The 22,760-nt window shown below is 35.4% G+C and overlaps 4 protein-coding genes, 1 non-coding gene and 3 pseudogenes across 7 annotated transcripts; 3 read left to right on the top strand and 5 right to left on the bottom strand.

The window, feature by feature from the left end:
• Positions 1-858: 858 nt before the first annotated feature.
• Positions 859-5,257, top strand: LOC104770124 (multiple C2 domain and transmembrane region protein 16 pseudogene; annotated as a pseudogene). Its single transcript, XR_015592029.1, has one exon. The product of XR_015592029.1 is annotated as a multiple C2 domain and transmembrane region protein 16 pseudogene (transcript).
• Positions 5,258-6,059: 802 nt separating this feature from the next.
• On the top strand, positions 6,060-8,907 carry LOC104770125 (anthranilate phosphoribosyltransferase, chloroplastic). 2 transcript variants are annotated; one of them, XM_010494490.3, is made up of 9 exons: positions 6,060-6,508; positions 6,645-6,747; positions 7,072-7,215; positions 7,305-7,466; positions 7,593-7,865; positions 7,952-8,042; positions 8,126-8,185; positions 8,304-8,422; positions 8,531-8,907. In XM_010494490.3, the coding sequence occupies exons 1-9, from the start codon at positions 6,288-6,290 to the stop codon at positions 8,684-8,686; spliced, it is 1,329 nt and encodes a 442-aa protein (XP_010492792.2). In that variant the 5' UTR covers positions 6,060-6,287; the 3' UTR covers positions 8,687-8,907. The 2 variants fall into 2 exon arrangements, with proteins under 2 accessions (XP_010492792.2, XP_010492791.2); XM_010494489.3 differs by having other exon boundaries at positions 6,170-6,508; positions 6,642-6,747.
• Positions 8,834-10,206, bottom strand: LOC104772331 (B3 domain-containing protein At5g18000-like). Its single transcript, XM_019242541.2, has 3 exons — positions 9,798-10,206; positions 9,405-9,700; positions 8,834-9,314 (listed from the first exon to the last, which is right to left on the bottom strand). The coding sequence occupies exons 1-3, from the start codon at positions 10,087-10,089 to the stop codon at positions 9,078-9,080; spliced, it is 825 nt and encodes a 274-aa protein (XP_019098086.1). The 5' UTR covers positions 10,090-10,206; the 3' UTR covers positions 8,834-9,077.
• A 1,383-nt stretch (positions 10,207-11,589) lies between these two features.
• Positions 11,590-11,661, bottom strand: TRNAW-CCA (transfer RNA tryptophan (anticodon CCA)). The gene has a single exon. It is a non-coding gene; the product is annotated as a tRNA-Trp (tRNA).
• A 111-nt stretch (positions 11,662-11,772) lies between these two features.
• Positions 11,773-12,493, bottom strand: LOC109131450 (auxin-responsive protein SAUR21 pseudogene; annotated as a pseudogene).
• Positions 12,494-13,026: 533 nt separating this feature from the next.
• LOC104770126 (auxin-responsive protein SAUR21 pseudogene) lies at positions 13,027-13,459 on the top strand (annotated as a pseudogene).
• A 153-nt stretch (positions 13,460-13,612) lies between these two features.
• LOC104772332 (putative F-box protein At1g50870) lies at positions 13,613-15,030 on the bottom strand. The gene has a single exon (XM_010496962.2). It carries the CDS (start codon positions 14,932-14,934, stop codon positions 13,735-13,737), a length of 1,200 nt encoding a protein of 399 aa, XP_010495264.1. The 5' UTR covers positions 14,935-15,030; the 3' UTR covers positions 13,613-13,734.
• Positions 15,031-15,611: 581 nt separating this feature from the next.
• Positions 15,612-16,899, bottom strand: LOC104772333 (putative F-box protein At1g50870). Its single transcript, XM_010496963.2, has one exon. It carries the CDS (start codon positions 16,857-16,859, stop codon positions 15,702-15,704), a length of 1,158 nt encoding a protein of 385 aa, XP_010495265.1. The 5' UTR covers positions 16,860-16,899; the 3' UTR covers positions 15,612-15,701.
• Positions 16,900-22,760: the final 5,861 nt, after the last annotated feature.

Genomic DNA, 22,760 nt, shown 5'->3' on the forward strand with positions numbered 1-22,760 from the left:
TGATGTAAGAAGGTTTTTTTTTTTTTTTTTTTGTTAAAAAGATGTAAGAAGGTTGCTTAAGCGAAAAGAAACTTTCAACGAGACCACAAAAAAAGAGTATTATAGGGCGGGGAAAAACAGAGCAGGTATGTTATTTAAAATTATATATTTGAGAGTTTAAAATTATTTTCATAAAGAATTTTTAACTAAAAACTCCTACATTAAGCTGAACTCCTCAACTGAGTTGAAAATGTCAACTTTGCATGAGGTATGAGGAGAAACGAGTCTATTGATTATTGATGAGCTTTATACAATCGGCTTTCTTCTCCCAATGATGACGTCGAACTGAATCTTTTCATGGAGAAAAATTAAGAACCACTTGGCGATGGATGAAATTTTTAATCCTCTGTTTTTTGGACTCCTTATTCCTTAATGCTCTGTTTTTCTTTTGACTTGATAGATGTAAATATTTTTGCCTAAGCAATCTAAACATTGAGGTTTCAATATGTCATCATATTTTGGCTTGATACTGAGACAACATGTCAATATGTCATCATAACTTTGGTAATCTAAGTTCGTAGACCGTATCAGAAGAACCTCTATATGTCATCATAACCTTGGAAGACTAGAATTTTCAGGCTACAAACCTATACCCATATGCATAGGCAAAAAACCATGTCTAAAAAGTCACGAATTATTTATCTTGGTCCCAATTCAAGACTAAACAAGTTCGAACTAATTAAATACTTGTGTCAGAAATTATTATTGGTAGTCAAACTCATCAACATTATACAAAAACCATATTTCTCAATAGGAAATTACCAAACTCAATGTTGGGGAATCAAAAAGAGACTAAACAAATTCCTAAATTCCTTCATGTGATCATATTAGTATATTGCATATGTATAGTTCCTAAGCAGACAATACATCCAAACATAATATATCTTGTCTTACATTGGAATATGGGTGAGGTTGATTGAGAGTAGCTATTTAAGCTTAAGGTCGGTGAGATTCGAGAAAAAAGAAGAGACAAAGAGACCAATCACTTTTTGAAGAAAGAACAAAAGCAATTTGCTTAAAATCTGACATATCCTTGGTGGCATTGAGTGTCTTCGACCACCTTCAATCTCCTTGTGTACACTAAAGTCTAAAGCTATTAAAGAACCATAAGAGAGAATCTTCAATTAGTCAAAAGCAACTTAGGAAAACAAAAGCCGAAAGTAAAAGAATTACGTAATCTATATAACCCGGAAAGAGATATATATGAATGTATTTCCAATTAACAAGCGAAAAAAGGGAAAGCAAAAAGACTGCAAAAGAAATAGAAAACAAAGTGTGAATTGACAGGAGTTGCTTCTAAATCAAGTTAAGTATCCCACGTATTAGAAAACAGAGGAAATTGTTTATGGCTTAACTCAAAATAAGCAAACTCTTTTACACTCGATACAAAAATAAAAATTCACAAATCCCTTTACACACTGATTCAATTGCACAGTTTTAATGAATGTGCATGCAACACATCTTGGACATCTGTCAACTATTTCTTTAATTCTTACAGTATCTTCAGTGAATATCGCTATAAAACTACAGTTCACATTCATTACTATATTTTACATTTGTATATGAACACAAACACAGGCTCATTCCTATCAGATACACCTAAAACTAAAAGAATTAATGTCTCTTACTTTTTGACTCGTCGCTTTTGATTCTTTCCCACTCTTTTCTTAACATAAGCCACTAATCCTGCAAATCAAACCTCTTCTGTTTTTTACTCTCTCCTCTTTCTCTCATTTTTTTCACAAAGCCTAAACCTTCACGCAAATTCAGCTCAATCCCATGCATGCGTTGAAATAACAGTTTCAATAAGACAAAAAAAAACATGGCAACAAATCGAAAACTGGTAGTAGAAGTAGTAGACGCAAAGGACCTTACACCAAAGGATGGCCACGGAACGTCAAGTCCTTACGTTGTCGTCGACTACTACGGCCAGAGACGAAGGACACGAACCATAGTCCGTGATTTAAACCCTGTTTGGAACGAGACGCTCGAGTTCAGTCTCGCAAAGCGACCTTCTCATCAAGTCTTTACCGATGTTCTTGAGCTTGACATGTACCATGACAAGAACTTCGGACCTACCAGAAGAAACAACTTTCTCGGTAGGATCCGACTCGGGTCGGATCAGTTTGTTGGGAAAGGAGAAGAGGCTTTGATATATTATCCCTTGGAGAAGAAGAGTTTGTTTAATCTTGTGCAAGGTGAGATTGGTCTAAGGCTTTACTACGCCGATGAAAAGCCTCCTCCTTTAAAACCTGCGATAGCTCCTCTTGAGACCGTGGTGGAGGAAAAAGCAGAGGAGGTGAAGACGGAAGGTCCAGACGAATCTCAGCCAAAACCGGAGACTAATGACAATACTCCTGCTGAAGTGAAAGAAACAGAGGAACCATCACAACCACCGCCGCCTGAGAATCCGCAAGCCGAGGATCCTAAGCAAAACGAGGAGGCCTCACCGTTGTTACAGGAAAATGCTACGGTTGGTGAAGAAGATCCAGCGCCGGCGGAACCAAAGAATGAACCAGAGGCGAAACCAGCGGAAGAGCCACCAAAGAATCAACCAGACGGTGAAGATATTATGCTTGAGTCAGAAGATTCAATGAGCTGGGCTTCAGCGCCACGATCACCGTTACCAGAAGTTACCATATCGAGATCAGTCTCCGGTTCAATACCAGAAACCAAAACCGGACCGCAACCACTACGTAGAAGCTTGTCGGAAACTGCAAGTTACACTTCAGAGATCTCCGACGTCTCCACCATAGAACGATCCACGTTTGACCTAGTGGAGAAAATGCATTACGTCTTCGTCCGCGTCGTAAAATCTCGTTCTTTACCAACCTCAGGTAGTCCAGTCACAAAAATCTCACTCTCAGGCACAATGATCCAATCAAAACCCGCCAGAAAAACAACTTGCTTCGAGTGGGATCAAACCTTCGCCTTCCTCCGTGACTCGCCGGATTTATCATCCTCTCCGATTCTTGAGATCTCCGTGTGGAATGATTCATCGACAACGGGAATCGAAACTAGCCAATTCCTCGGTGGAATTTGCTTCGACGTTTCGGAGATTCCGCTCCGTGACCCGCCGGATAGTCCGTTAGCGCCGCAATGGTACCGTCTCGAAGGAGGCGGAGCTCACCACAGCGATCTAATGCTTGCCACGTGGACAGGAACTCAAGCTGACGAATCATTCCCCGACGCGTGGAAGACAGATACAGCTGGAAACGTAACCGCACGAGCTAAAGTCTACATGTCGTCGAAGCTGTGGTATCTGCGCGCTACCGTGATCGAAGCTCAAGACTTGTTACCGCCACAGTTAACGGCGTTTAAAGAAGCGTCGTTTCAGTTAAAAGCTCAGTTAGGTTTCCAAGTTCAGAAAACCAAATCCGCCGTTACTAGAAACGGAGCTCCGTCATGGAACGAAGACTTACTCTTCGTAGCCGCCGAGCCATTCTCCGATCAGCTTGTTTTCACATTGGAGTATCGAACATCGAAAGGACCAGTCACCGTCGGGATGGCTCGCGTGCCGCTCACCGCAATCGAGAGACGCGTCGACGATCGCTTGGTTGCTTCGAGGTGGTTCGGATTCGAAGATCCAAACGACGAGAAGAGAGGAAACAGATCTAGAGTACACCTAAGGCTCTGTTTCGACGGCGGTTATCACGTGATTGACGAGGCGGCGCACGTGTGCAGCGATTACCGACCTACGGCGAGGCAGTTGTGGAAACCGGCGGTGGGAATCATCGAGCTCGGTGTAATCGGTTGCAAGAATCTGTTGCCGATGAAGACGGTGAACGGGAAAGGTTCGACGGACGCGTACACGGTGGCGAAATACGGTACTAAATGGGTCCGTACCCGAACCGTATCGGATTCTTTAGATCCGAAATGGAACGAGCAGTACACGTGGAAAGTATACGATCCGTGTACGGTTTTGACCATTGGAGTCTTCGATAGTTGGGGAGTATTCGAAATCGACGGTGGGAAAGAAGCCACGCGTCAAGATCTAAGGATTGGAAAAGTTCGTATACGTATATCTACGCTGGAGACTGGTAAAGCGTATAGGAATACGTATCCGCTTCTGATGTTAGTTAACGGCGGCGTGAAAAAACTTGGAGAGATAGAGATAGCCGTTCGATTCGTGAGATCAGCTCCACCGTTGGATTTCTTACACGTGTATACTCAACCGTTGCTGCCGTTGATGCACTACATCAAACCGTTGAGTTTGTTTCAAGAAGAGATGTTGAGGAACACTGCCGTGAAGATCTTGGCCGTACATTTGTCACGGTCTGAGCCGCCTCTGAGGCCGGAGATCGTGCGGTACATGCTTGACGCCGACTCTCATACTTTTAGTATGCGTAAAGTCCGAGCGAACTGGCTCCGGATAGTGAACGTAGTTGCTGGAATGGTTGACGTAGTGCGGTGGGTTGATGACACGCGTTACTGGAAGAATCCGACATCGACTCTCCTCGTACACGCGCTTGTCGTGATGCTGATTTGGTTTCCCGATCTCATCGGTCCGACATTAGCGTTTTACTTGTTCGTGATCGGCGCGTGGAATTACAGGTTCAGGTCACGTGCTGGTCTACCGCATTTTGATCCAAGACTCTCGTTGGCTGATGCAGCGGATAGAGAAGAGCTCGACGAGGAGTTCGACGTCGTCCCGAGCAACCGACCTCCGGAGATGGTTAGGTCGAGGTACGATAAGCTGCGAGGGGTGGGAGTTCGAGTCCAGACGATTCTTGGTGAAGTGGCTGCGCAAGGAGAGAAGATGCAAGCTTTGGTGACGTGGCGTGACCCACGAGCGACGGGTATATTCGTGGGGCTGTGTTTATTCGTGGCGTTGGTGTTGTATCTTGTGCCGACGAAGATGGTGGCGATGGCGTCAGGGTTTTATTACTTCCGACATCCTATTTTCCGTGATCGGAAACCATCTCCGGTTTTAAACTTCTTCCGGCGACTACCTTCGTTATCTGATCGGCTCATGTGATCGATCTTTATTAGTATTTTTTTTTCTTGTTTGACGCTGATGTGTATATATTTTTGGGTCGTTTAAACTTATAATGGGCTTTATTGGGTTATAAATGGGCCACGAAATAGGGATTTTATATGATTTTCCTATACAGTACTACAGATGCTTTATTTGACCATGTGTATTTTTGGGTAAAGAAAGAGGTGTTTGGAAATGGACTAAAAAAGAGGATGAACCTACTTTTTTTGAGCAGAATGGTAAATGTGCGGAAATAAAGTAAGTACGTACCGAAATCGTTGTTGGTGGTGGTGACTATGAAAAAAAAAGAAGGCAAGTTATCCACTGCTCAACCTTTGTCAACTACCAACCAACCAACCACGATTTATTCTCGTATTTGGAAATTTCATAGGGCCCTCCTCAGTCAAAAGCTGCATCAGTTTTAGAAGACTTCTAATCATAATACATCCTCTGTTAATGATGTTTTAGAAGTCTTTTGTATTTCATAATAATATAAAATAAAATATTTTCAAATTTTAAAATAATTTTTAGATTAATTTTATATTTTATATTATTTATTTTATACAGTCTTGTATAATTAAATAAATATTTTTTATTATGTGTATTTTTAGAACGGATGAAGTATTAGGAACAATAATAATATTTAAATAAACCAAACTACATGTACGCCTCAACTTTGACGGTCTAAAAAAGAAAAAAAAAATCCAAAAAACATCTGATAGGAATTAAAATACTAACTGGAACACTTTTTTTTTCTTAATTTAATTTTAAGTCAAGTTCGACAACCCTTTTTAATCCAACAGTTATAAAAAGATTTGGGGGCTGTTATTGGATAGATGATTTCTAATTCCATATGGAATTGTAAATTCTAGAAATCAAAAGACATTGATTTTGAAATAACATGTTTTATCCTTGGATTTGGATCCTTCTATTTTACACTTTCAAATCCATACAAATCCATTTAAAACATAATGTGGATTTTGAAATCCAAAAACAAATCATTAAATGAATAAGATGGGATTTGAACAAGTATTTGTAAATCATAAAACCAATAACACATAATTTTGATAATTATTTTAAAATCAATGATTGAATAACACATGATTTTTGGTTAGATTTCTAAATCCATTAAAATCATAGAACCAATAACCCCTCTTGGTTTAAAGGCACTACCGCACTAGACACGAGGAAAGATCATCTATTGTAGAAATCTCTTCCTCGTTCATTTTTTTTTTTGTCGAGTTTGTGTGTTAAGCAAACGAATCGAGAGATGGTTTTGGCGGTGGCGGCTACGAGCTCCATTGTTTCCGGCATCAAGCTTTCAGGGATCTTAAATTCGTTCAACGCCGTACATGATATGTCCATTACTAGTTGCGGAAAAACCAACCTGACCGGAGTTAGAATTTACTCGGCATTGAATCGCCGACGACTCTCATCGACCGGAGCTGTGTCCCCAATTCGTGGGCACGCCCAATCTTTCTTTAGTCGCAGGTAAAAGTCTCGATTTTTTTCGGTTTAGGTGTCTTTTAAAAACACGTCCTTTGAAATTTTTTGTGTGGGTTATTTTGATTTGAATCTAAGAAATCTAATTGTGCGGTGCTCTTGATACCGTGAATTGCTGCAGCAGCTCTTTCTCTTGCTCTCAGAATCTCAATGGCTTTACTGCACCTGAAGCTCTGCCAACTGCTTGTGAAAATGCTAGCCTTTCTTCCATCAAATCTTTCAACCAGGTGATTTTTCAATTTGAGTTTGTGGTTCTATCAAATGTTCCCGAGTCTTCTTAATAAATCTACTAGTTAACGTCTGTATCTGTTTTCTGAGTTGGATTGAGTTATTATTTGCTTCATGCTGACTAAACATGTTTGGTCATGTCTGTGTGTTCTTCAAATTTCATTGTTTTGTATGGCTTGATGGTATTATGGACTTGATTATTAATAGGTTTAAAAGAATTGTAGTTTTATTGAGCTTCCAACAGCTTTTGAAGACAGAGATTTAGATAAGAAGATTACTATGTTCTCATTATGTGTTTGCTCTGTTTTATGATTATTTCTCAGTTGATTGAAACTTTGATTGATCGAGTGGATCTCTCTGAAGATGAGGCGGAATCATCTCTCGAGTTTTTGCTGAGCGAGGCAAACGAGGTCTTGATTAGTGCCTTCCTAGTTCTGCTGAGAGCTAAAGGAGAGACATTTGAGGAAGTAAGTATCAATTAAGTCAATCTAAGGCATATGATACATACTTCACTTTAGTAAAACATCTACCATTTATATAATCCGGTGTTTGGTAGGTTGTGGGGTTGGCTAGGGCAATGATGAAACATGCCAGGAAAGTTGAAGGACTAGTTGATGCTGTCGACATAGTTGGAACAGGTGGTGATGGAGCAAACACAGTCAATATATCAACTGGATCTTCAATACTTGCTGCAGCTTGTGGTGCAAAAGTAGCAAAGGTATAACGAGTGAGAAAATCCTTAATAGAAATGATTTGAGTTTAGCATGCGAATATTTGCATTAACAACGATAAATGATCTCTCATCTGTTCTTTGGTCATGTAATTATGGATATTTATTTTGCAGCAAGGGAACCGTTCGAGTTCTTCTGCATGTGGAAGTGCTGATGTACTAGAGGCACTAGGAGTGAAGCTGGACTTGGGACCAGAGGGCATTAAAAGATGTGTTGACGAATCCGGGATTGGTTTTATGATGTCACCTATGTATCATCCAGCTATGAAGATTGTGGGTCCTGTCCGGAAGAAGCTTAAAACAAAAACCGTTTTTAACATATTGGGACCTATGCTTAACCCTGCTAGAGTGTCTTATGCTGTCGTTGGTGTATACCACAAAAATCTGGTACGTTTACTTACTGTTGAAAATAGCTAGTTCATCAATAAAAAAAGAGACATTTAAAATTTACTGTTGCTTGTGTGGTTTCATAGGTTGTTAAGATGGCAAAGGCGCTGCAGCGATTTGGAATGAAAAGAGCACTGGTGGTTCACTCATATGGTCTAGACGAAATGAGTCCATTAGGTAAGATTATCCCTTCCCAAAATTGATGACTTTGATTATCCTACGATTACTAACTAATCATGGCTTAACAAAAAAAAAAACAGGAGGAGGGTTGGTTTATGATGTAACGCCGGAAAAGATCGAAGAATTCTCATTCGATCCATGTAAAAATTTCTCTTTCAACTGTCTTACCTTTTCTATTCCCTCTCTAAAATGAAGATTGCAGAAGCAACTTGGTAAAATGGGAGAGTTATTTATTTCAAAGCTCGTCTCTTTTGACAGTGGACTTTGGTATTCCTCGTTGTACACTTGAGGATTTGCGAGGTGGAGGTCCAGACTATAATGCGGATGTGTTAAGACGTGTGCTTTCAGGAGAACGTGGAGCAATTGCCGATTCATTGGTATATATTGTTTTGCAGATTCAAACATTCTCTTTCTCCCTGAAAACTTTCCTGCTTTTTTCTTGAACTTCTGTAATTTCTTCATCTTTTGTCACAATCTTGTTTCAGATCCTAAACGCAGCTGCAGCTCTTCTGGTTAGCAACCGAGTTCAAACACTAGCTGAAGGAGTAACCTTGGCACGTGAAGTACAATCGTCTGGGAAAGCTATCAAGACGCTTGATTCATGGATAAACATCTCGAACTTAGCTCATAAATCTCAGTGACCAGAGAGGCTTATGCATTGTTTTTAATGGAACAGATCACCCTTGCAATTGTAGATGAAAATCAATGCTCTGTGCCAAAGTAAGACGCTGGAATCATTTGTAACTTTAGTTTCTTTTTCAAGCAATAAAGAGCAGAGACCACAGAGAGATAGATACGTTATCATCATGTAAACATAACAACAATAATATTTAGTACAATAAATGAATCAGTTTTACTCAAACTGAGATCAGATTTATCAATGGATACAAGATCACACTTAAGCAGTAAGTAGATAGAACACAATTATAAAATTAATCCTAACATTGAACCACAGACCATAATGTTGCTCTAAACACAAGTTCTTCACTCAGTCTCCAACTACACCTCACACATCATCAATCATCAGGGAGTCTATTCTTTGGAGACTTTGACACACATCTCGGTTGGTTCGATGAGCTTGAACGTGCAAACATCTCCGACCTCTAAGCCTAATTCTTTGGCGAAACGACTCCATCCAGCAGAGAATCTTGACTGCACATCAGTGACAAAATACGTAACCTCCCATGACTTCTTTCCCCTCGGATGATGAATCTTGAACACCTTTGTCTCATTTGGCATATGCATGTCCGCAAACTTCTTCGGGATCCCCTAAATCACAGTTTTGTATTAGATTAGTTCACATATATAAATACAACCATTTTTGACAGTGTGAAACTGGTTTTGTCTTGCTTATCTTACCAAGAACAGGAGGTGTGATTTCTTGATGGTGATCTTGAATTCTGGAACACGAGATGAGGTGCCGGCTTCAGAATCATTAGAAACAGTATCCACCTTCCTGTTCTTACGCTTCTTGGATTTGGTGGTTTCCTTGGTTTCCCTTTTTCTCAAGTTAAGCTCCTGTTTCTGCTTCGATCTCCCACTTGTAGATTCAGCCGTTTTGAGAACAGGATGGCCTGATTCAGAACAAGACTCTGTCTCTACTTCTTTCTTCACATCTATGAAGATGCTCTTCCTCTCTTCTCTCTTGTTCCGACCTGTATTCATCAAAATCAACCACAAAATGAATGAACGACTGTCTTCTTCTTCTTCTTTGTAAACATTTAAAAAGCAATCACATAGATGAAGACTTACCGGAACTAGAAGTAATGGTAGAAGATTGTCTTGGTCTAAGCATCTCCTTACCATTTGACTCGTAGATGTTTACACTGAAGCACATATTTGCCTCATGAGTGAAGGTAAGATACTCATTTTCACCCAAACCATTGTCATTCACAAACTGGTTCCATCCACGATCTTCCATGTAGTGAAAAAATGGGTTCTTGGAGATTTTGACTTGCCATGAGCATCCCCACGGCACTGTTAAGACCATCTTAAACGACAAAGACTTCTCGGAGATGCTTCTTATTAAATGATGAGGAATCATTCTCTTCAGAGGGAAAACAACAAAATCAAGAAATATCAACCCACCTCTATATTTGCCTTTTAATTCTATTTTAGATTAAAATTTACTTCAACCCATCTTTATTTCTACTTCTATAATAGATATCTATATTTTTTCCTCTATATATAAAGGAACTCTATTTTTTCCTCTATAATAGAGTTGAACTTTTTTTATTTATAAAGTGGTTCTTGAACTTTTAACACTTTTATATTTATGATCAAAATAAATAAAATATATATTTAAATAGTTTAATAATAATTTAATGAAGTGGAGGTTTTGTATTTAAATAATATTTATGAATGTTAAAAATTTAAATAATATCATAATTTTATGAAAGTTTCACAAATACTAAAATAAATGGGTTAATTTGTAACTTTTATAAGTAGAAGGTATTAATAGTTAAATAAAAAAGGAATCTCTACGGAATATTCTTTTTTAGAGAAAAAAATAGAAGTATCCATTGGAGCAAAAGTCACCTCTATTAGGGCATCTCCAACCCACCTCTATATTTGCTTTTTAACTCTATTTTAGAGTAAAATCTACTTCAACCCATCTCTATTTCTACCTCTATAATAGAGATCTCTATTTTTTCCTCTATATATAGAGAAACTCTATTTTTTCCTCTATAATAGAGTTGAACTTTTTTATTTATAAAATGGTCCTTGAACTTTTAACACTTTTATATTTCTGATCAAAATAAATAAATTATATATTTAATGGTCCTTAAACTTTTAACACTTTTATTATTTTATATGATGCAATGTATTTCTTTTAATAAATGTGATATTTAAATAATATTTATGAATGTTAAAAATTTAAATAATATCATAATTTTGTGAAAGTTTTTCAAATACTAAAATAAATGAGTTAGTTTACAACTTTTATAAGTAAAATGTATTAATAGTAAAGTAAAAAAGGAATCTCTACAGAATATTCTTTTTAAGAGGAAAAAATAGAGGTATCCATTGGAGCAAAAGTCACCTCTATTATAGAGTTCCCCTATTTTAGAGGTAAAAATAGGGAAAACCATTGGAGATGGTCTTATAGAGTTCCTCTATTTTTAGAGGTAAAAATAGAGAAAACCATTGGAGATGGTCTTTGTCATATGTATACGTAATATTTGGCTCGATCTAGTTCAGAAGACTGTGGATATTTTGTAAATGTACTTTGAGCAAGCAAATAATAAAATTCAACATTTGTTAGAAGCAGAGCAAATCATTAATACTAAAAGTTTGAATACTCTCTGTTTATATTAAGGTAAATAGATATATGTATACCATATATCTCTATAAATTTAAGAAATTGTAAAAGTATTGTTGTGAAAAAAATATTTCTATATATGGGTTAGAAACTTAGAATAAGGAAGAAAACCGAATCAAACCGGATATGAAAATCTCGGTTAAGAGTAATAAGAATCCTTAACCAGGGGCAATGCAGCGAAGGCAATTAACAAAAAAAAATCCGGATTAAAGTTCGGGGGATTGAACCCGACGTGAATCGAGCACGCAACCTTCTGATCTGGAGTCAGACGCGCTACCATTGCGCCACGGATCCGGATGCTTAATACTCAACTTAGTCGCATTTATTCATAATCAGTTATACTGAAAATAGATCTTCAATTGGTTTGGTGTTTTGTCTTTCTTTTTCAATGATCGATCCAAAATGTATTGCAATGTATCGTGTCTTTCGCATAAAAATGGCATTTACACAATCACACTCTAAACTTTTAGAACAACTCTTTCAAGAAGAAAGAGCAAAAATACTCAGCTCAGCTATTTACAATTAGCAAGTCTATTTCTAAACTAGGAAGAACAAAAAATGTAGGATCATCATCAATGGAGACGAGAAGTCACATTGATGAAGGTATCTTCCGGACAAGGAATCGTTAAGCTACCCATCGGATGGTTGAACCCAAACTCTTCCTCGGATTTACTGAGCAGAGCTTGAAACGAAGGCTGGCTCAAATATGAGATTGGCACCAAATATCTCTTCTTCTGGCTCTCCCCTACGTACACCGCAAGAAACCCTTTTGGTGCTGCCGAAGCTGCTACGGTGGAACGGCTTAGAATCTTCTTTGCTCCCAACAGACTTCTCACCAAGGCCATTGCTATTTCTTCTGGTCTGAAAAGTTTGAAATCTTTTTAAAGCTTTTGAACTGAAGATGTATGAAAAGATTCAAGTTATTGGATTGCTTGTTTGGTTGATGATGATAGAAAGAATGAGTTAAGTGTGTATATATAGAAAGATCAACGAAAGGAGTAGCAACTTCTCTGAAAAATCATTGAAACTTGTGGTTTACAAATGTGGGACAGACTAGAACAGAGTACCACATGGTTCTGTCTTTACAATCTGGAAAAGATGAATTAATGCAATTTGTCTACTTGGATAATCTCCATATGAAATTCACAAGGGCTTGTTTTCTCAATGTTTCTGAGATAAGACGTGCCCTATATATATTTTTAAGAGTTAAAGAGAAGCAAGTTCTGTGATGATTAGGTGGCTGGTTCTTTGTCCTATAGTACTCTACTCTTAATGGATTTAATTGAAAGTTGAAGTGGGGACCTGATGTTGTTTAACAACATAACAACAAGTCTCTGTCACTGTTTAAGTTGTTCTTATGATATACACACATGACAAGACTGAATATCTCATATCTTCACTTAATTTATTATACAGACTTGGAGAAAACAATCACTTATGAGTTGTGAAGTGAAGATAATGCTCATTAGCGTGCGTTTCTTGTCATCTATCATACTTAAAAAACAGAACCATGTTCTCTGTTCTAGTCTGTCCGACACTTCAGGATCACAAGTTTCAAGGATATTTCAGAGAGGTTACAACTTCTTTCTATATATACACACACTTAACTCATCATTTCTATCATCAACCAACAACTTGTATATCTTCAGAAGCTTCGAAAGAATTCAAACTTTCAGACAAAGAAATTGAAATGGCTTTGGTGAGAAGTCTATTGGGAGCAAAGAAGATTCTAAGCCGCTCCACCAGAGCAGCCTCAGCGACGGCGGCACCAAAAGGGTTTCTTGCAGTGTACGTTGGAGAGAGCCAAAAGAAGAGATATTTGGTGCCAATCTCATACCTAAACCAGCCTTCATTTCAAGCTCTGCTCAGTAAATCCGAGGAAGAGTTTGGATTCGACCATCCGATGGGTGGTTTAACGATTCCTTGTCCTGAAGATACCTTCATCAATGTGACTTCTCGGCTCCAATGATGATATTTAAAAGATAAACTAATGTATAATATAGGTTAGCTTACAAAACTCAAATGTGAAAACCAAATTTTGTGTACGAAACAATGATGTCAATATGAATCACAGATGGTCATTTGACAAAAACTTCATCTTGCTGTTGTATATAAACAAAGTCTGCGGCGAGAAATTAAGTTGTGAGAGCTAGCGTATATATGTTTTTGCATCCGGTAGACAAAAACCATTTTATACCTTCACTAAGATTCTTATCTTCTCTCTATTTAACCTAAGATTACCAACCATCGATCTCAGTGATCTTATTCCACTATCTGATTTTTCAATTTTTGTTTTTGTTTTGGTTATAGAAACTTGAAAACATAAGGGAAAACAAACGAAAACATTGAGCGATGAAAGGCGCTGAGTTACAAAGACATGAGACTCTCGATATGATTTGGGAAAACATCTATGCTGTATATACTGAATTTATCAAGTCCATAACGGCATCTAAAGTCATCACCCACAATTCCTTCAAACAAAGCTTCTCTAATACTGTTACTCCTCAGATCGAAATACAGAATATAAAACGACTTAGATAATGACCATCGTGTAAAGATAAGCTCACCGGCATCACTAACACCACTGAAAGATAGGTTATTCCCCCGTAATGGGTCGTCTATCTCAGAAAGAGGTAAAACGAATATTTTATGCTTCCATATGTGTCTATCTCCATCTTTCAAAATCCAAAGATTAATAGAAGATAAACTTGCAACCTTAACTATGGCTACCCTTCCCTTATAAGGTATCATATGAATTTGCAACCTAGAATAAAAATCTGGGAGTTTTATCGAAGTGAACTTTTCAGATCTAACATCAAAGCTCATTATACGGCGTTCACCACCATCACCAATACGAAGATAGGCATCATAATAGAGAATTCCATTAATGCATTGCCCATGATGATCTCCAATAGGAGAATGTAAAGGAAAATTACCTTTGGATATTACTCTCCATGATTCTTGAGCTCCCAATGTAAGAACCCTAGGCTGTTCGGAATCTTGTTTAGATACGCACAGTACTTTGTGTTTATCCTCCAATGGATCGTATCCTAAATAAGACATAACGTAACTCCCTTTATCTATGTTTGTGTTTGTTGTGGGGCTTGGCAAGGTTGTAAAGCGTCTCATGGTTGGATTCCAAATCACTGATCCTTTTATTCCTTTTATTAAAACCAAGCCATGGACAGATTCCGAATGATTCCAGAACCAAGAGTCTTCGTTTGTCATCTGATAAATGTAGGCCGGAGGATAAGACCCGTCAGGATTCTGGTGTTGAGGAAACGAGAAAACGAATCGCTTTAGGTTTTTTGAGAAGGTGACGAGAAGACTCGGTGGCAGAGCCGAGCGCCGTGTCGCGAACAATTTGGTAAAACTTGGTAATGTGGTGAAGGAAGACCAGAGTTTTGACACGCAGAGAGATCTAGCAATCGACTTCGGAGGAAGTCTTGAGAGTATATCTAAGGCTAGATCAAAAGGAATCGAGTCTCGTTGACATCTATCATCATCTCCATCATTATCATGTGTTGCTCTCTCCATCTTTGTTCTGTTCTCCTCTTGCTCATCCATGGTCGCTTTGCCCAATTGTTTAAAGAGTTAAAACCCTAATTTTGTCAACCCTAATTGTTCTTTTGTTTAAAACCCTAAGTCTTTCTTACATTTTTATAGTCCCCTTTGTATTTTATAATAAAAATTAAAAAACGTATTCTTTTACTAAAAAATTGAAAAAAAATTGTGGAAAACTATATACATATTCCATATTTGTTTTAAGGGTGTCGTACGCTGCAAGAAACCCTTTAGGCATCCCTGAGTGAATTTAAAAACCTCTCTGAAATCTTTCGAATCTCTTGGTATGTAAGAGTGAGACAACATAAGAAGAGTGTTTTACGTGGTTATGTCATCCAGATGCTAACGTGATAAATGAATGTACATCCAAAAAGAAGAGCAACCATAAGCTAATTAAACGAGACTTCATGATCAGGGTTTGTTTATGATCGTTGGCTACATATGCGTATGGTAGTTGGTTGTGATTCTCTGGTTGCCTTTGTCCTGATCTTCAATATGAAGAAAGAAAAGTGGCGCACTTGAGAAATGCTAGAAACAGACCGTACCAGCCTCGGATATTAAGGACTTATATATGCAATGGTGGTCTGTAGCATCCGCATGGTTATATATATAACATGTTGTGATAGTAAAACCAAAAAAAAAAGAACGTGTTGGGATGGATTCAACTTAATAAATTTCACTAGAAAAATCAAAGACATAAGTCATGTCGTTGAAAGGAAAAACAAAGAAAGTGCAAAATTTGCAACAAAGACACGAAGGGCACTACTAATTTACAACAAAGACACGAAGTTCTCCATGTGATTTGGGAACACATCAAAGTCGAATGTACTGCTGTACTTACTGTTGTAGTCACCAAGTCCATAACGGCATCCGAATTTATTACCAAAAATTCCTTCAAACAAGGCTTCTCTAATAGTGTTTCTCCTTGGCTCGAAATATAAAACATTAAACGAGTCTGTCAATTCCATTGGTGTAAAAACAAGCTCACCAGCATCGCTAACACCCTTTAAATTTAGGCTACAACTACTCCTCCATCCTCTCCTAGGAGGTAAGGTAAAGCTTTTACACGTCCATTCGTGTCCATCTGCATCTTCCAAAACCCATAGCTTAACAGATATATTCGGGGAATATCCAGTATCAACTAAGGCTAACCTTCCTTCCTCATAAGGTATTATCATAGAAGAACTTGAAGGTGAATAACCCTCTGGATAATTTATAGGATTGAACTTTTCAGATCCGACATGAAAGCTCATTATACAGCATTCACCACCAATACCTAAAAAGGCTCTATAATAGATAACTCCATCAATGCAACCATAATATCCAGTACAAAAATGTATAGGGGAACCTTTGGGTATGAATCTCCATGATTCTTGAGCTCCCAATGTAAGAATCCCATGCTGTTGTTGTGAACTTACGAGCAGAACTTTGTATTTACCCTCCAATGGATCGTATCCTAAAAAAAACTGTCCCCGTATATTGAGTGTTCTTGTGGCGCATGGAAAGTGTAAAACCTGTCCCGTGGTTGGGTTCCAAATCTCGTTTCTTTTGAAAAGAATAAAGCCCTGGATGGATGCTGATGATTTATAACAGTTCTTCCGTCTCCAAGTGTTTGCGTTTTGTATCTCATAACTGTATACCGGAGAATAAGACCCGTCAGTATTCTCGTGGTGAGGCAAAGAGAAAACGAATCGCCTTTTCTTTTTGAAGAAGGTGAGCAGAAGACGACGTGGCCGACTCGCGAATGAGCTGATAAAACTTGGAAGCGTAGTGAAGGAAGACAAGAGCTTTGATACGCAGAGAAACCTCACAATAGATTTTGCAGGAAGTCTTGAGAGTATCTCCAAGATTAGATCGAGTGGAATCGGGTCTGGTTGAGATCTGTACTCTTCCTCTTCTTCTTCTTCATCATGTGTTGCTCTCTCCATCTTTGTTCTATTCTCCTCTTGCTCAGGTCGCTTTGCCCAATTGTTCAAAAGTTAAAAACCCTAATTTTGTCAACCCTAATTGTTTTTCCCTTGTTTTAAACCCGAACTCTTTTTTATTACAGTTTTAGTCCCCTTTAATTTGTATCCTACTATATTAACTAGGTATCGTGCCCCCGCGATCGCGGGGAGCTTATTTTAATAAAATAGTTATTACAAATTTTTTTAATTATTTATTTTTATTAAGATAATTAATAATAATGTCAAAAAGTAGAAACTTTTGAAATTTTCTTCATAGATTAATTGAGAAATATTCTTAAAAACAATGTTACCTTCACATGTAATTAAATAAATAATAATTAATGCTATAGACATATGATTAAAAAAATCTTTACGATTAATTAAATAATGATTAATACTATAAACATATGATAGATAATTGCATTTTTTAAATAAAATTTGATGTACTCAAATCCACATATCTAAAAAAAGAACATAAAGAAGAGTTGTAATGAAAATATGACATTTTATAAAAGAAAATGTTAGCCGGTTATAGTTAAATATAAACAATCAAAACAGAAATATACGATAAAAAAAAAACAAACCAAAAATTGCAGTTGTTAGACAAATAACTTTAATTTAATTAAATGACAACAAAATTTTTTTTAATTATATTTTAGTATCATAGACACAACTATAAATATCAAATTTTCCAAAAGTTGCAAAGGATTCACGATAGAAATGGAAAGCTTTAATGGTTCATCAAATAAACTAAATTTATTGTGGTTTAATTAAAAAGGTTGTAATAATTCATTTAAATATATTTTTCTAATTAAAATCTAGTAAATAATAATTTATGAAGATTTTATCCAAGTGATGTGATCTTAAATATTAAATATAGCAAATGTTGCAATGATTCAATTAAATAGGTTAGAATAATTTAGTTTAATATATATTAATAAATAAAAATCATAGTTTATGAAGAATTATACTCAGATACTGAATATAATTAATAATTACTTCATCTGTCTCTAATAGATTGATGTTTTAATATTTTTCTTGTTTCTAAAAGATTGATGTTGCACACTAAGATACTAAATTATTTTTTTTACTTTTTATTTTTCTCCACATGACATGTTATCTAAGGTTTATATTTTCTCTTTCTACCAAAAAGTATTTATAAATTAACTTATACATAAAATTTAATTTTTTCTTAATATATGTGAAAAGGTCAAAACATCAATCTATTAGAGACATAGGGAGTACAATGATTCATAAAATAAATCAAAATTGCAATAGTTTTCTCACAGTGATGAGAAGTTATTTTTACATCATTGTTAAAATTATGTATGTTGATAAATAATTTATAGAGTAGAGAATAGACGTTAAAAATTGAATTTCAATTTATTTTGATTCATCATATTATGAAGAGAAATAAATTTTTAAAGAGACGCAACCGTAGAACTTTCTGTCAAAAAAAAAATAAATAAAATATTTGATGAAAAGGTATAACGAAAAGATGCAATTGTTATTTGCATTTATTCAGATTTATGAAAAAATAAATCTGTGTTGAATAGAAAATTTGAAAATTTCACAAAAGAAGAACTTATATATAGATGTTTAAAGATTTCTTAAAAAAGAACGAATATATAGATATCTAAAGATGTAAACATTTGAATAGACACAATTCTTTGTAAGAGACACACCTTTACATTTTGTAAAGAGACACAACCAAAGAAGTTTCTGTCTAAAAATAAATAAAAAAAATATTTATAAAAATGTATAAAAGATGCAACTGTTCTTTGCATTTATTCAGATTCTATGAAAAATCATTGTTGAATAGAGACACAACTTTTTATTCAACAGATGCAACTTTTTTAAAAGACGCAACCATAGAATTTTTTGTCAATAAATAAAATATTTTATGAAAAAGTATAACGAAATAAATAATTTATAGAGTAGAGAATGATGTTGAAAATTGAATTTCAATTTATTTTGATTCATTATATTATGAAAAGACGTAAATTTTTAGTGAGACGCAACCGTAGAAGTTTCTGTCAAGAAATAAATAAATAAAATATTTGATGAAAATGTATAAGGAAAATATGCATCTGTTCTTTGCATTTATTCAGATTTATGAAAAAAAAATATATGTGTTGAATAGAAAGTTTAAAAATTTCACAAAAGAAGAACATATATAGATGTTTAAAGATTTCTTAAAAAAGAACGAATATATAGATATCTAAAGACGTAAACATTTGAATAGACACAATTCTTTGTAAGAGACACAATTTTACATTTAACAGACGCAATAAAGAGACACAACCAAAGAAGTTTCTGTCTAAAAATAAATAAATAAAATATTTATAAAAATGTAAATATCAACAGCTTTTAAATAGAAAGCATCTTTATTACCATAATGAAAAGTCAAATCCAAAAACTCACTATGTAATCCATCTAACTCTTGGAAAAACACTCTTGGTATTTTCATTAAACTTTTATATTTAAAATTAACTAAAAAATGTAAATTAGATTCATCATTCCAAAAATCTTTTGTTAAATTAAGAATTAGAAGAATTTCTTGACTTTTAAAAGAATGAATGTTAGAAAATAATTTAGAATGTAAAAACCGTCGAGATTGAAACTTTAGTTGATTTTGTGTCATGACCAAAAAAATGAAAACAGTTCAAATAGACAAATATATATATATAGATTTCAAAAGATACGAATGTTCCAATCAACACAACTTTACAGTGAACAGTTGTACCTTTTATAAATAACTGTTTTAATGATCCATCACGACTATTCAGAAAATAGTCAAAAGGTACAATTGAAAAAACACAACTGTTAATCGCATTTTTTCAATATTCAAAAGGTACGATTGAAAAGACACAACTGTTGGTCGTATTTTTTCAGATTGTTATTATTATATAGATTGAGAAGTACAAATATGAAGCTAACCTTAAAATATGTAAAAATTTACATTCAATTGCCATTAGAAAAATTAATTAAGATTAATTAATTAATTAAATAAATATAATTAATTAAAAAACGAAAATCCAGGACACATCAAATAAAATAAAATGTAGAAAAGTAAAAAAAAATCTATTAGAATCAAAACTAATTTTTATTTAAAAAACAAAATTTAACAGCTAAGATATTTCTCAAAACTTTGTATTTCTCAAAATAAATGGATAAATTAAAGAACAACAACAAAATAGCATTATATTAAAAAAACAAAACAATATACAGTATATGTATGTATGTATGTATTCACAAATTCAACAAAAATTTTGGTGGCCTCCCGTATATCTCGTCGTATGTAAAAGGTGAAGGCTTATTCAATTTTTTCACCTTTTCTCTTGTGCTTCCACGATTTGATTAGTTTTCTGTTTAATGTGTTTCTATTCCAAGTTTTTTTTTTTGCTTGGAATCCTATCAAGGTAGAGGCCAAGCAATGGAACAAACGTTAATTAGTTCCTTTTAAAAGAAAATTGGCTCATTACAACTGAACTATTAATGAAACTTGAAGTAATTAGAGACAAAAAAAACAGAAATTAAAGCATGAGAACTATTGTAAACACCTCTGGAATTTTTGCCATTCATATTCTTTCTCTTTTGTGGGACATGCAAGTCAAAGATAAAGTGATAGTTAAAAGCGTTTAAATTTATTCATAAAATAAACCTTGGAAAATTAGGCATGCCTTTTTACTCTGGAATTTGCCGCAACCTGGAGAGTTTTAAAAGTGAGTGAATCTCATATACATCAAAGTTCTCAGTAAATGAAACAAAAGTTAAATCAAAAAGTTCAGAACTTTAAGATGTAAACCTGACGGATAGGACCAGCCAGAAGATATTTCAAGTTCTTAGCAAGAAGACCAATCTCCGTCGATATCTCAGAGCAAAATCTTTTCCATAGGTATTCAAAAAACAAAGACAAATCAACTCAAATAATCTGAAGAAAAACAAAACCCAGGATTTAGAATTAGGAGAGAAACAAAATCAATGAACCTTGGAAGATTCACGACGAATGTAAAAGCGTCATCTTATTCTTGTTGATTTTGTTGTAATCTTCTTGACTTGTGACAATCAGTTCCATTTAAGTAGAGAGCAACGCAACAAATTGGGTCAACATCATCATTAATCAACCTCCAAAAAGAAACTCAATTTGCCAGAACCTTCTCTTTTTAATGGTGTTCATGTAACTTGATCTTTACAAAAATTCTTGATGTAAAGAACTATAGTTCTGCAAATTCAAAAACCCAATAGAGAAAACATTTGGATTTCCCTAATTAGATGTTCATACTGTCCATAATGAGTGGGGTAATCTCTTGAACCATCTCTATACTTTATTTCTTTTTTTATTTGATGATTTTGGTGTTTGAGTTTACTAAATTGTAATCAAAGGTTCTTTTGAAGTCTTGGCTTTATTTTATTTTCAATAATAAATCACAAAATGTATCAACATGATCCTGCAACCTGCACAATCAAGGCATTTCACTTATAACCATTTTTTTTCTTCACTTTCTCACATCTTAGAGAACTATATATTCTGTCCAAAAAAAAAAAAGAGAACTGTATCAAGGACAAAAAAATAATATAATCCAAAATGTACCAACTTAAACCTGCATAATAAAGAAGCTCATCGTTTTTTTAAGGGTGTCGTAAGCTGCAAGAAACCCTGTTGGCATCCCTGAGTGAATTTAAAAACCTCTCTGGAATCTTTCGAATCTTGGTATGTAAGAGTGAGACGCATAAGAAGAGTGTTTTACGTGGTTATGTCTCCTGATGCTAACGTGATAAATGAAATGTGTATCCAAAAAGAAGAGCAACCATAAGCTAAACGAGACTTCATGATCAGGTTTTGCTTATGATCGTTGGCTACATATGCGTATCAGCGTATTGTTCTTGGTTGTGATTCTCTGGTTGCGTTTTTCCTGATCTTCCATATAAGGAAAAGTGGCGCACTTGACAATAGTGGTCTGTAGCATCTGCATGGCATGTACAACGGTGGTATTTAAAGGGTTGGTAAGGGATGCTTTATGATAAAAATAAATCATAATACATAATAAAAGTTAAAATCGATTTTTATCTCATATGTGTCAGCTTTCGCTTGTGAAATTAACAAAAGAAAGAAAAAAAAAATTCCACCGAAGCTTTCGTTTTCTTCCTCTCTGATCTGCTGACCGGAGTTTCATCGCGGACGCCGAATTCTCACTCTCTTTGGTGCTGGTGACTTCGTTAGGTAGATCTTTGTGAAACCCATATGCATTAGGGACTACAAATCTTAATCGGATACACATATAGTTTAGTTAGATTCAGAAACCTCACAATCGATTTCAATTTTTTTTGTGTTTCAGATTTTCTTCTTCCTAAAAATGAAGGTTATTATACTATAATGCTTCTCTGCTACTCGTTCGCCTCCTCTTCTGGGGATACGACTATTCACACGAACAATCAGTAAGTTTTTCTATAGGTTAAGGGGTATTTTTTATTAGTTTGCCCAGGGACATGTAATATGTTTAAGCCGGCACTGGTTCCATTGACTGCTGAAGAAGACTATTCCTCAGCTGCTTTAGATGATTCATTCAGAGTAGTTTGTAAACAAGTTGACACGCCTTTCACTCTAGAATCTTCTCTATATACATGAGAATTGTGGTTTTCACCATCAGGCGCAATACTATCATCTGCAACAATAGACATGGTTTGTGGATCCTCCTGTCCAGAATGTGCTGATATCTCAACCAGATCCGGATTGGCCAATGCATCTTCACGACAAGATGAGGGTGAGAGGTTACTGCATCTTGTGTGAAGATCTTTTGGAGTATCTAACATTAGAGTTCTATTTTCTAAACTGATTTCAGAAGTTGAAATATGTTTAAACTGTTTAGGAACCCAAAATTA

This window comes from Camelina sativa, chromosome 20 (genome assembly GCF_030686135.1).
Source record: "Camelina sativa cultivar CO46 ecotype springtype chromosome 20, ASM3068613v1".
Lineage (NCBI taxonomy): Eukaryota > Viridiplantae > Streptophyta > Magnoliopsida > Brassicales > Brassicaceae > Camelina > Camelina sativa.